Source organism: Rousettus aegyptiacus, unplaced genomic scaffold (assembly GCF_014176215.1).
Source record: "Rousettus aegyptiacus isolate mRouAeg1 unplaced genomic scaffold, mRouAeg1.p scaffold_m13_p_17, whole genome shotgun sequence".
NCBI classification, from domain to species: domain Eukaryota; kingdom Metazoa; phylum Chordata; class Mammalia; order Chiroptera; family Pteropodidae; genus Rousettus; species Rousettus aegyptiacus.
Genome location: NW_023416292.1, coordinates 21355545 through 21368652, shown reverse-complemented (window position 1 = coordinate 21368652; position 13108 = coordinate 21355545). Strand labels below are relative to the sequence as shown.

General features: G+C 48.1%; 1 protein-coding gene across 3 annotated transcripts in view; it reads left to right on the top strand.

The window, feature by feature from the left end:
- Nucleotides 1-11476, top strand: part of DCAF6 (DDB1 and CUL4 associated factor 6) — a 61946-nt gene extending 50470 nt beyond the window's left edge. For all 3 annotated transcript variants that reach the window (XM_016148591.2, XM_016148592.2, XM_016148593.2), the window contains 5 exons: nucleotides 5046-5184; nucleotides 6660-6816; nucleotides 7909-7997; nucleotides 9057-9162; nucleotides 11011-11476. In XM_016148591.2, coding sequence (XP_016004077.2) covers nucleotides 5046-5184; nucleotides 6660-6816; nucleotides 7909-7997; nucleotides 9057-9162; nucleotides 11011-11075 — 556 coding nt within the window. In that variant the 3' untranslated portion in view covers nucleotides 11076-11476. The remainder of the gene's footprint in view (nucleotides 1-5045; nucleotides 5185-6659; nucleotides 6817-7908; nucleotides 7998-9056; nucleotides 9163-11010) is intronic.
- Nucleotides 11477-13108: the final 1632 nt, after the last annotated feature.

Sequence of the window (13108 nt, the reverse complement as noted above, 5' to 3'; positions counted from 1 at the left end):
AAGTTTATAAAGTTAAATACAGTTTATATATACGAAGGCATATATATGGAGTGATGCTAAAGTGACTACGGTGACTGTTTCACAATTACACCAATTTTTAAAAAACTTTGCACTATTCTTTCCTAGCTATTTACCAAAAATTGTAAATGGTGAAAAACGTTCCTTCTGATTTTTATCTAAATAATTTTTAAAAGTTCCAAACTTCCTTAGCACCGTCTTGAGTAGCTCTCAAACTACCTGAAGGAGGCCTGCTTCTAATACCTCTGCACCAAAGGGCCCTGCCCCCTGAGACTAGCCCACTCACCTTCAGTAAACCCGGAGGAGTAGATATGTCGTATCCTAAAGAGAGAAAGTGTAAGAAATTGTGCTTCCTAAGAACGTGAGAAGAATCATTTACTAGCTCGGAAGTAGGCATGTGACTGAGAGTTCACTTCCAAAGGGACAAGCGATCCCAAAGCTCCATAGTAAAAATCAAGCCCTTTGGTCCTTAGGGTCTTAGGCCACGTTCCACACGCGGAGGCAGTGCCCGCCCGAGGGACACGTGTTTCAGAGAGAAGGCCATCGAGGCTGGTCTGATTAGCACGGAGAAATGGCCCGAAAACTAAAAGTGCTAAAAGTATATACTTACAGCCATACCTTACTTTGTAGAAAGAATTACATAGTAGATCTCAATGTTTTTTGCCCCAAATTTCATTTGTAAAAGGAAATCTAAAAAGTTTATAGCTAAGCCATCTGGACGCACATTTAATAAAAATTTCAAAATAGTTCTTTGCAATGCAAAGCGACAATTTCTTTTTAAAGATTTGCATCTTATCATTTGGTTAAATATGACCCTGGTTTTCACATTTGGGCTGAGATCAAGCATGAGAAGGAAATGTCTTAGAAAATGAAGGCCTTAACCACTAACATAGCTACTTGAAAATGGAATGCTCTTCTCATTAACTGTGCCAGTCTCGGTGTAAATGCAGCTGGGACTCCAGGGCAGAGGTCACCGGACTTTTCCCTACGAGGCCGGATGGTGAATATTCTAGGTTTTGCTGGCGAAGAGCCCAAATGGAGGCTGTTATGTGGGAACTTGCTTAACCGTTTAAAAAGGAACCATGTACAAACGTAAAACCTGTTCTTCCCCCGTGAGCCGTCGTGTGCTGAGCCTCGCTCCGCGGTGCCTGGGTCCCGCCGAGAGACACCGGGCTCTCGCCTGCGGTGCGGCGCCCGACTGGCCGATACCCAGGGCTTAGCACAGTGAAATCTATGATCACCGCTTGTTCGGCCCCCTGACCCTTGTCTAGGGCAAGAGCATAGATCATTAAATGGAAACCAGATTGAAGGAGGAAATAATCAAAGGTATACTTTCTTATCATGCTGTTAAGATAACTAAAGTGGCCTGTGTACCTCTTAGTGAGTTTTTGTACCGGGTTTAGAAACATAAAAAATGTGTGCCTTGGAATGGAACGAAAGGCGAGTGGTCTGGGTTTCTATGCAGGTGGTCTCTATGGAAACTGTTTTCAGGTGCCAAATCCATCTTAGAGTAAATGGTGTGATGGCCAAGCTGAGAGCCGTTCCTCCTCTTGCCAAGCCCAGAGGTGATTTGCCCTGAAAAATGGATGCGCATCTAGTAAGCCCCCCGAAGAGGTCCTCGCGTAGCCTCGGATAGTTTTTAGTTATAGAATCAAGCAAGATGCTCTAAAGAATTATTCTGTAAAGGTTCAATATATTAACCCTATGTTGCCTGTTGATCGCTTATTCAGAGTTATTTCTTATTTGCGTAGAAATTTGGTTCCGTGACCTACTCCGAAACCAAAATTCTTTGCATGCTGTAAATTTGCCACGATCTGTTTAGTCATCATCATAATCACGTTCAGTCTTTCTGATGATTCAAGTTTATTCTTTATTAAAGAAAATCACAAAGGAAAAAACTAGTCATAGAGAGGGAATGCAGCTCCCACGGCGTAAAAAGCAGTTGTTCTTTGCCTGCTTCTTGCTTAACCTTCTGGTTGGGAAGAACGAGCCGGCTCAGGGCTTAACTCTTCATTTCCCGAAGAGCAGCGCGGAGTGGGGGAGCATAGGCGCGCCCGCGTGTGGCCTTGACGGGACGGGGCGCAGTCTCCACACTCCGGACCCGGCCTAGGGTCTGATCTGTTAAGAGATGAAGGGGATCGAGTTCATGGTCTCCTTCTCATCTGTCTCTGGCCAGTGTTTCTCTTTCCTTAATTTGCTCATACACATTTAGTTGAATGACAGATTCTCACATAATACCCTGAATCGCAAAAGGAAACAGGTGTTTTTTTGTTTGTTTGTTTGTTTAGATGTAGATGATTAGTGATAAAAGTGGTGACCTTAATGCTTTAAATATGCGGTTCTCTGAAGTCTGTGAGTGACTTTAGTTATTGTGTTCCCTTCACTAGATTTAATATCAGAGGAACAACAGTAGGTGATAGAATAATGAGGTAATTCAGTGTGTTCCTTCGTTATTTTATTTTTTTCTTTACGATGAATTTGCCAGGTCCTCTTTTTCACAGCTAACCACCTTTCCTGTTAACGCTTAATACTTCTTTGAACTCACCGAGTTCTGATGCTGAGCATCGCAAAGCGGGTTGCTGCTCACGAACTGCATGCATTGCATGGGCGGGGAGGAGCGCCTGCGTGCGGACTTAACTGGCGTTCAGTCCCGGAGCGTCCTGCGACGAGGCGGCTACGATCCGAAACGATGCACTCTAGGTGCGGGTTAGCTGCCTTGACTGTTTTGTTGAAGGATGCAACTCACGATTCTCTAAAACTTGCTAGGGATGACAGTGAGCAACTTTCTGTTATTATTCAAATATACTTCTTTTCCTTGAGATCAAGAACCAGATGGACTTGAGTCTAATTCTGTTGTGTAGGTTTAAGATTCCGACTTTTTTAAAAGAAAGCTGCTTTCTTATAAAATAGCTTAGTAACTCAGGAGGGCCGCACATCGAGATGCTGTGCAACTCTCAGTCACTGCTGTCACTTGAAGACCAATGATGGGGTAGACTTTTAAATATTAACGTGAACCTCGGTCCCATTATTAATCTGTGCAAAACGTGGTTTTCTTGACGAAATCAACCTGGTACCTGATTCTGGTGGCGCATGTTGGTTATTTAGCGTTACTTTCTTAAACGAAGTGGAATATAAAACATAATATATCGCAACAATCACAAGTGAAACATTGTTGGTGAAGTTTCCCACAGGAAATACAGAAAAGATGAAATAAGCCAAAAAAATATTGTAGATGAGCAAGAAACCCCTCGTTACGGCCCATTCTCATGAGGATTTCCTTTTCAAGGTCTCAAAATTGTTTTCGCTTTTATGCTGGTGTTTCTAGGCTGTCGTAACATGAAGGTTATATTTGAAGTAACTTTGCAAAAAAAGTTCGGTCTGTTACTAGTTATCACTTTCTAGTTAACTGAGAGAGAAATGGAATTTGTTTCAAGGCTTTTTGATTTTCTGGTTTATACCTTTTATCTCAAGCACTCGAAGCCAGTTTCTGCCTTTACGGTGCAGATTGCAGCTGAGAGGCACCACCTTGCATTAGGTGGGTTACGGAAAAGCCACGACGCTGAGGTGGAGAGTGTTACGAACTGATACTAAACAGTGCGAACAGAAAAGGCGAGGCGAACCTCCCGCGAGAGTCAGCGAGCGCGGACCCGTTCCCGCTTTCTGACGCAGAGATTGCTGGTGGCGGGGGGTGGGGGGGGAGCAGTTTCCAATTATAAGGCAGTTTTTTCCCTGCCCTTGTCCTTTGTTCCTAGTCCATCTTCCACTCATTTTTCTGCCTTTTGAGGTTCTAATTCAGCATTTTATGGTCCAGTTTCTCTCCTTTTTTGCTGTATGGGCCATGTGCCTTTGCCGACTTGCAGCGGTTCGCAGATAGTGGGCTTTTACGTAAATGTCTGCGTGCTGATCGGTGGTGCTCGTGTGTGCGCGTGCGTGATCCGCTCCAGTGGAGCGTTTGCGGTGAGAGCAGAGCGTACCTTCTGGTAGGTGGAGAGCCGCTTTCAGACCCCCGCCGGTGATGCCTGTTTGCCTGTGTCCTCGCCACTCTGACCGATGTAAAAATCTTTTAAATCTAACAGACATACAGAGATCCACCTGTTGTTTTATCTTTATCGGTAGTGAGGCTGAGCAACTTTTTGCATATTTATTACCCGTAATTTCCCTGCTCTTGTCCTTTGCCTGTTTTTCTGTTACAGTGTTCATGTTTCTTACTGATTTGTAGACTTTTTATATATTTAGGGTTTTGGGTCCATCCTATGTCAGAATCCAGTGTTTTAAATAATAAATCCAAACTAACAAACTTAGTAAGCAATGTCACCTGTTAGGAAAAGTTTCTTCTAGTAAATGAACCAGTCTTAGAAAGAGCCCGTTACGCTTCAGTCTCCAGCTCTGTCACAAGCTCAGCCTTCGGGAGCATAAAATCTGCCGCTTCTCCCTCTGAACCTCCCCTCCAGAGCGGAGTCCGTGCAGCACGGGCTCTCTGAGGGCCCTGGAGTACTGCATGCATCTTAACACTTCTCCTCCTTTTCTCTTCTTTGCTGGGGACTTCTTTGCTGAAAGCACACGTTTGCCCGTTGCTATTATATGTTACTCTTGGTTCCTTTTCATTTCTCTTTATGCCTTTACATTTCTCAACATGGAAAGAAAGAGAAGTCACAGTAAACAGGATGTTTTATTTGTAGTGCATCGCACATGAATTTTGTCTGTATTATATTTTTGGAAAACGCCCTTTAAAAACCAGTGTGCCGCATGCCGTTTCCGTTTCTCTCCCAGCCAGTGCCGAGTTTCGGAGTGAGCTCTTAACCGAGGCATTTCGTTGTAGAAACTCAACTAGTCATGTAGCCTCACTGCCGTGTCTGCGTTTCTATGCGTTTGGTTGGGGGTGCCTCGCTGAGACGATGTTAGTTTAAAATTTTTCTAGACTTACCGTATCTTACTGTTTATCATTTTCATTCTGTAGTGGCCTGTGTGTGTGTGTGTTTTTAAAAATTTATTTGTGTTTTTTTTTTCTTTTAATATGCAATTCATAGACGCTCTGCTGTTGCCCGCATTCAGGAGTTCTTCAGGAGGAGAAAAGAGAGGAAAGAAATGGAAGAACTGGACACTTTGAACATTCGAAGGCCACTAGTAAAGGTGGTTTATAAGGGCCATCGCAACTCCAGGACAATGGTACCAAATGCTTGCGGCTTTCTTTGGACAGAGTGCAGTGTCATGACCCGAATGTGTCCCCACAGGGACGACCTCATTCTCCCCCGTTGCCAGTGCGAATCCGATAGAACGTTATCGCGCCTGCACAGTTATCCCAGGTTCTTTTAGTGCTGTGATGTGTCGCGAAAGACCGTTATTTTTTACAAAACTCTACCCTGCCGAGGAACTATTGTAGGATTTTTAAAATACTAGCGTGTGCAAGTAACTGTTGCTGCTTTTGCTCTCGTACCCGCCGTCCCCACCCTAGTGGGTCGTTTTAGTTCACATCAGCACCCTTTGCAGGTTTCGGAGAGAACTATTTGGATGTACGAAATCCAGGTTCATCGCAGAGTACCGTCAGGTTGCTTTAATTATCATAACCCTGCGAAGATTGACAAGTAACGATCTGTTTTAGTCACTTTGTCTATCTAGACTTTCATTTACTCATCTGTGAATAATAAGACCAGATGCTCTCTAAGATCTTGTCAAGTTTTGACAGTCCACAAGTCTACACCCAGTGTTATGGTCATGATTTACTAAGAGGATGATAGGAGACGATGAGTATAACTGTTATTCCGAACCATTTATATAGAGGAAGCTTTGTTCTCATATATTCATTGGGTCATCAAAAAGTATCTGCAGAATCGTTTCGACCCACTTTCTTCAGGGTCTAGGCAAAAAGTTACCCTAGGGTAGGGAAATAATCAGCTCTGTAGAATCCTTGGTAGTAACAACGTAATCATTCAAACAGTACTATTAATAGAAATAACTAATTTACATTTCTTGCATTTCGCTGGTTAAAATTTTGGATGAAAATAAATAGAGTTTGGAATGGAACAAATGAAAATAAGTAAATATAATAATAGCGCCAAGTAACAGTAGAACCTGCTTTCCTCTTTCGCTTTGCCCAGAACCGCAAAGTAGCAGCTGCAGAGAAAATGACTGAGAAAATCCTGACCCGAAGTGCAGAGATGCTGACGGTTTATTCTTATGCACCCATTGAAAAACGCCGTCGTAACCATTGCGGTGTATCACGTTCCTTTGTCTCATTGCTTCATTAAAGTGACTATGTTTATACCTTCCCCTCTCCCTCGTGAGAGCTTCAAGTAGCTGATGGAGAGATTGATACTTTTCGCTCCCGTGTCCCAAGCCCAGAAATCCCGTTCATTTGTCGAGCCGTTATTAATTCAGCACCTATTGTGTGCCAAGTACTGTTTCCAGCTCTGTAAATACAGCATCGAAGAAAACAAAACCTGTGTGCTCCTCGGGGACCTTTCGCTACTGACTGCTTTATCCTCCGCTAATAAGTCCCTATCGTGATCTGAAGATACTAGAAGGCAAAGCCTGTCTTCAGTTTTTACTTTCTAAGCCAGTTAATTTTTTAACTCAAATAGAATAAGTCTCTTTAATAACTTCGACTTGAATTTTCTTATAATTTCTTTTTTAAAAATCCTTAGATAAAAGAAGCCAATTTCTGGGGCACTAACTTCGTGATGAGTGGTTCTGACTGTGGCCACATCTTTATCTGGGATCGTCACACCGCCGAGCACTTAATGCTCCTGGAAGCTGACAATCACGTGGTGAACTGCCTGCAGCCACATCCGTTCGACCCAAGTAAGAAGGCCTTTTCCAAGGCGAGGGCTAGGAACTGTTGTGTGGTTCACGGGCGCTAGCTGTGTCTAGCTGTCGATGTAGGAACAATCCAAGCTGTCCCAATAGCAGCTGCGGGGGTCAGGTTTGGCTCTACTTGGGTTTAGAACAAAACACTCACCTGCTTTCAGCAGAAAGTATGGGAAGTAGGTTAGAGTGTAGTCTCCCAGTATGTCGTCTAAGTTTTGTTAGCAGTCAGAGGCTCTGCTCACTTGTTAGCCACGTCGGACCGCCGCACGCCCGCGGCTGGCTCTGCCTTCCGTTTGGAATTGCCCAAGTTTCTCAGAAAACAGCAGTGGATGCGAAAGAAATTGGAGTCATTCAAGAGGGTCTTAAAATTGTATTCTAGGGACTTTTAGGAAATCTTTAAAATAATATTCTCGGGCAGCCATTAAATGTATCAGTACAGTTTCCATTCCGGCTCACCTTTGCTGTGCGTGTGCGTACGGCATGCCCCGGCTAAATGCCATCGACAGGTTCTGCGACTTTAAGTGAAGCAACATCTAATTACAGGGTGATTGTTATAAACGAGACTTGAGCTCCTGTGGCGTCTCATCGATGTTACAATGGAATGATGTTAATGAAATGATGTTAATTGAGGACCCGCTGTGTATGCATATGTACATACACATGCACATATACACATGTACATGCATATACACACATATACACGCATACGCATGCATATGCACACACACAATGCATGTATGTGCATGCATGCATGCACCCATATACACATATACATGCATGCACATATACACACGAACAGGTGTACATATACATACACACATTTACCTACAATGTCTACAAACATGCGTGCATGCATACACACGTGCATATATGCATATACATGCATGCACATGTGCATGCATCTATACACATGCGCACGCACACGCACATTCATCTATACACACATGCGTATACACATACACACAAATGCACGTGTGTGCACATACACGTGTGTGCGTGCATAGATAGTGCATACATGCATGTATATGTCTTGAATAAATGACAATGTGTCCTAAGTTTATGTTCATATGTACATTTTATCTCTAGTTCTAGCTTCGTCTGGCATAGATTATGACATAAAGATCTGGTCACCACTAGAAGAGTCAAGGATTTTTAACCGAAAACTTGCTGATGAAGTAAGATTTTTATTATACTTATTATAGACCATATTTCACTGTGTCTCTGAAATGTTTTTTTTAAGAAAAATCAAAGAAGCTTATTATTAGTTGGCAACATGAAACAAGTTAATGCAGTTAAAGAGATCAATTTAAAGAAAAAAATTTAAGATAAAAACATGCCTGTTAGAGAAAGGTAGAAATCGAACTATTTTTTTGCTAATTGGAAGACCGAGTATTAGTAATACCAGATTGTTTTGTAGTTTAAGAAAAATAGGTTGACTACTTGTGCTTATTGCAATAAAGAATTGTTTTTAAAAAAACTCTGTCCTTTTAAGAAAATAGTTTCAGCATAGCCGTAGATGATCATAGCCAGGTAGGCAGCAGTACAAATGACCGGAGAACGTTTTTCTTCATTATTATATTCTAATATTTCTTCCGCTTCTTGTTAAGTCAGTACTTTTCAAACTGATTCTGTGAAGTTCTAGGTTTTTTATGGAATTAGACAGGAAAGCTGATTTCTGTGCCTTTTCTCCCCAACTTCAACCAGGGTTTTCATTTGTGGGTGTCCGTAGATTTATTATGCTAATTAGGGTCCGTTGCGTTAATCAGCTACTGACTGCTGAGCCTCTGTGGGCGAGTGCAGCTCAGGCTGACGCTGTGCCCGCTAAGAAAACCATAAATGGATCAGGGTCACTGCGACGAGGGAAACTGGCACTTCGGAGCAAGGCCGACAGTTGGCAGCCCGGTTCCCACATACGCGCTCACTCCCCAGCTGACGCTGACATTGACGCACCTCGAGGTGTACTCAGTGGCAGTGCTTGAATGTTCTAAGTGGCCGCGAAGTCGACCTTTACCTTCCCGCCAGCTGCGAGAGGCGTGTTCTCGGATCCGACTCCCTCACATGCAGCTGTAGTAACTGTCTGGCCTTGAGAAGCCGTAAGGGGGAAGCACAGACGGCACATGTGAGGATCGGGGTCCGTGCCCCCGGCGTCTGCGCGTTCTGGGCCGTCGTCCTACTCTCAAGGGACAGGGACGGCTCCTCGAGGGGTTGACGAGGCCGTCTCGCTTGCCTCCTAGGTTATAACGCGAAATGAACTCATGCTGGAGGAGACCAGAAACACCATCACGGTCCCCGCCTCCTTCATGCTGAGGATGTTGGCCTCTCTGAATCACATCCGAGCTGGTAAGGACTGCCAGCGCCCTCCCGGCACCAGGGCCGTGTTTGGGAAACGCGGCACTAAGGTCCGCTTTGAAGGGCTGCACGCAGCTTCCCCCCATCTCGAGGTGGAGGCAGCTGAACTTCCGAACCGTGAGTTCTGCGAACTCTCGATCTCGTGAGCACAGTCACTCATTCCCCATGAACCGAATTCACTGGGAGGCGTCAAGGTGGACAGGCAGAGTCGCCGAACACCGTGGTCTGCTGTGCGTCCCCCACGCCCCCCGCGTGGGAGACCGTGCCGCGCACACTGGGCTGTGTCACGGTTAGGACCCGTCAGCAGGTTGGCTCAAAATCAGTCTCGTCCAGACGAGAATAAACGTAACGTGCTAGGAAGGTCGAAAAGATACCTCATTGTTTTTTGTCAGTATTTTTTTTTTTCTAGATCATAAACTATGAGTTTCAGTGCCACAGATAATAAGACACATATATTATACAACTAATATTCAGGTAAGAATTGAATAATCTGTGTTCAAACAGTAGTCGAGACCCAGTATCTATTACAAACAAAACACGTTTATCAAACAAAAGTGTTTTATCACTGTTCGCTGATTTCATGAATTAGATCTCTTCAGATGGTGGCAACCATCAGTCAGTCATAACGACAACGACTGTTTAGAGCACCCGTCATACGGTGATGAGGGATCCGAAACCGGGTTGCTCCTCAGGGCGCCCGTCCTGCAGGCTGCCCGCAGGGGAGCGCCGCCCGCGGGCGCTGGGGTGGCCCCTGAGCGGCTGCACACTGCTCTCCCCGCTCATGGGCAGCCCCCGCGTCCTCCCTGCCCGCTCCCCGGCCCCGCCCCCCGCCCTCTTTGGATCTGGGGACGCAGCCGACCCCGTCCCACCTCGAGGATAGTCGCCCTCCCTCCCGTCCTCGTGTCTGTCCGGGTCCGCTCTCCGAAGTCAGACTGGTCGCCGTGGGGGTCAGTGGGAGCGATTAAGCCTCTGTAGTAAGATCTCGGATTCCGTCTTCTCTGCCTGTTGACAGTGGGGGTCGAGCAGTGCTCCCCATGTCACCCCGAGGAGACGTGTCTGAGGCAGAAAGGGTCCCATCCTAGAGATGGAGGTGACTTCACACCATCGCCTTCTTTACACACCCCGATGAGACGCCCGCTCCGCCCTCCCGGGGGCTCAGCCCGGGCCGTGAGGCTCGCCCGAGGCTTCGGGAACGTGGAGGGGAAGCTGTTCGGAGCTGCTGGAGAAGCCCGGGGTGGCCCCACAGAGGGGGTGGCAGTGGGCGCCACGCGTGGGGTTCATGGCACCCGCTCGCCGGGCCATGGCCGTGCACCCGTACGTCTGTGCGTCTAACCTAGGCACGCGCCTCGAGGGCGGACACCGCGTCTGTTTTGGTCACCATTGTGTCCTCGGCCCTTACGGCACAGTGCCTGTGACGTTCGGCAGATACTTAATTTTAAAAATCTTGACAAACACCCAGGTCCCCGAGGATGGCCCCAGGTTCTCTGAGCCTCCCCCTCGCTCGCCTGGCGACACCGACGCACCCCCTTAGACTCCACGCCGAGGAACATCCTGAAGCCACACAGTAGACCATGATGTATCAGTGTCCTTGGGGTTCTTAAAAATCGCATGTTTAAAATTACGTGCATATTCAAAGTTAAGATTGCTATGTTTTCTGTGCTCTTTTCAATTTCCCTGGAGAGGCAAAAACTAACTTATCTTTATCTACACACAGTGGTGAACTGAGTTTTGCATGACGGTGTGTCGAATTATACGCATTTTACATTGAAAGCACCGACAGCGACTTCGACTGTAATACTGAAAGTCTTTCTTTCCGTCTCTCACACCTGTGTTTTCCAGACCGGCTGGAGGGTGACAGGTCAGAAGGCTCCGGTCAGGAGAATGAAAATGAGGATGAGGAATAAACGGCCCTGATCGGCAAGCACTTACGACGTTTCGAAATCTGTCTAAGACATTTATTATATTTTTTCCTTTACAGAGCTTCAGTGCAATTTTAAGGTTATGGTTTTTGGGTTTTCCCTTTTTTGGGGGATAACCTGACATGGGTTTGGAATGATTGTGTGCATGAACTTGGGAGAGTGTGAAAAGAAAACTAGCAAAACATTTAAAATCTTCCTGCCACGTGTGAGGAGTGCTGGACAGTGCAAAGTGCAATATTCCCCCGAGCTTGGGACGTGGGCGCCTGGGTCGTGTCGCAGTGACCCCCGACGGTGACGATGTCGGTTCAGATCGGTGTCTACACTTGGCCATTTGCATGTTCGATGCTTTCTAATTAAAGGACTTGGTTGTTTTAAGATCTCCTGAACGTGACTTTGTATTTAATGCCTCGTGGTCCCCCGGTTTCCGGTCTCTTCTAGGTTTAATAACCTCTTCTGTTTTGAGGGGCGGTTTCATTTATTCTTCCAAAGTATTTGATCCTCCCTCCGATCAGCCTCGTGCGTAGAGGACCCTTGTCGCCGAGGACGGGAGTCGGGTGACGGGCAGTCGGAGCGTCTGGACAGCTGGGGCACAGCATCCACACGAGCCGGTCGCCCCGCCTCCGGCTTCTGGGTGTCAGCCGAGACTTGCGAGGTCCCGTGTGCAGGGCCTGGTCTTCCTCAACTCTTCCCGCCTCCGCGCAGCCCACGCTGTCGGCACCCAGGCCCTGCGCCTGGGCGGTGGCCCGAAGCTGCCCCTGCAGCCGCCCCCTCCCCTCGTAAACGGTCACTCTCCCCTCCGGCCGGGCCACAGCCTCGTGTGTCCCCAAGCCCCGTGTCCCTCTACAGCGTGGGGACCGGGCTCCCCCCGCGGGGGCTGCAAACAGGTGACCGGCCGGCTCTGCGGGTCGAGGCAGTCGCTCTTCGCTGGGCTCAAGTCACTTCAGTTGACGTCCGCATCTGGCTCTTACCTGGGCAGGGCACACGTGTCTCATTAGAGGACGCAGTGAGTGGGCAGCGGGAAGGGACTGTGGAGCCTTAGCCGGACGGGGCAGCCGCTCGGCTGGAGCCGATCCTGGGAAGCGCAACGGTCTTGGCTTCCGGTCCCATAGGACGCGACCTGCTCGAGCCGCCTGACTTCTCCAGGCTCCCGCTCCCCCTCCTCTGAGAGGAAGCCAACCACTCCCGCACCCTGTGGCGCAGGGGCCGTTAGGGCCACGTGCAGCCGCGAGGCGGGGGGCAGAGGGCTTCACAGGTAACAAAAAGCCTGTGAGCTCCAAGGGGGACGCTGGGGGGAGGTGCTGGAGGGACAGGGCAGAGGCCGCGAGGGCTCGGCGGGGTCAAGGTGTTGACAGCCGCTGTCTGTAGGCCGGTGGAGAAGATATGCAAGAACTGCTCCGTTTTGCTGGGAATTTAACCGTTTAGGAAAAAACGTTTAAAAAATGGTATTTTTCAAAGGAATTCGGTCCCCTGTTCTAGTCGACTTTGCAGGTTTTGGGCTGACGGAGGGGCAGGCAGGCCAGATGCACGATCAGGGTCAAGGACGTGCTCCGCAGGGGGAGCCCACAGGTCCCCACCGCTGCCGTGACCCCGCATCTGTCACGCTGGCAAGCTGGGCTGGACCCGAGCGCTCGCCTGCCCACCCAGACAAAGGAACGTGACTCCAGGGGTGGCAGGGGACAGGCCGGACATGGTGAAGCGTTTCGTGGCCTGAGGTGGTTCCGCATCTCAGGGACCGCCGCCCACCCCGACCTCGGCTATGGGGGACACGTGTGGAGCCCGCTGCACCCGCTGCGCGAACTCGGGGCGTGGAGCACCTGCTCCCCACTCCTCGCTCACGCCGAGCCGTCACTGATGCCATCCCGTGAGTCTCGGGCTCAGGGGTCCTGAGAACACGGGGGTCGCTGTGCCGCGGGCACCCGCAGACCCCTGGTTTTGCCGCAGTCGGCCCTCCCTGCTCAGTGCCCTTCCTCTGGCCCATAGGGAGGGAGGCTGGGGACAGGGACACAGGGGTGGGGGAA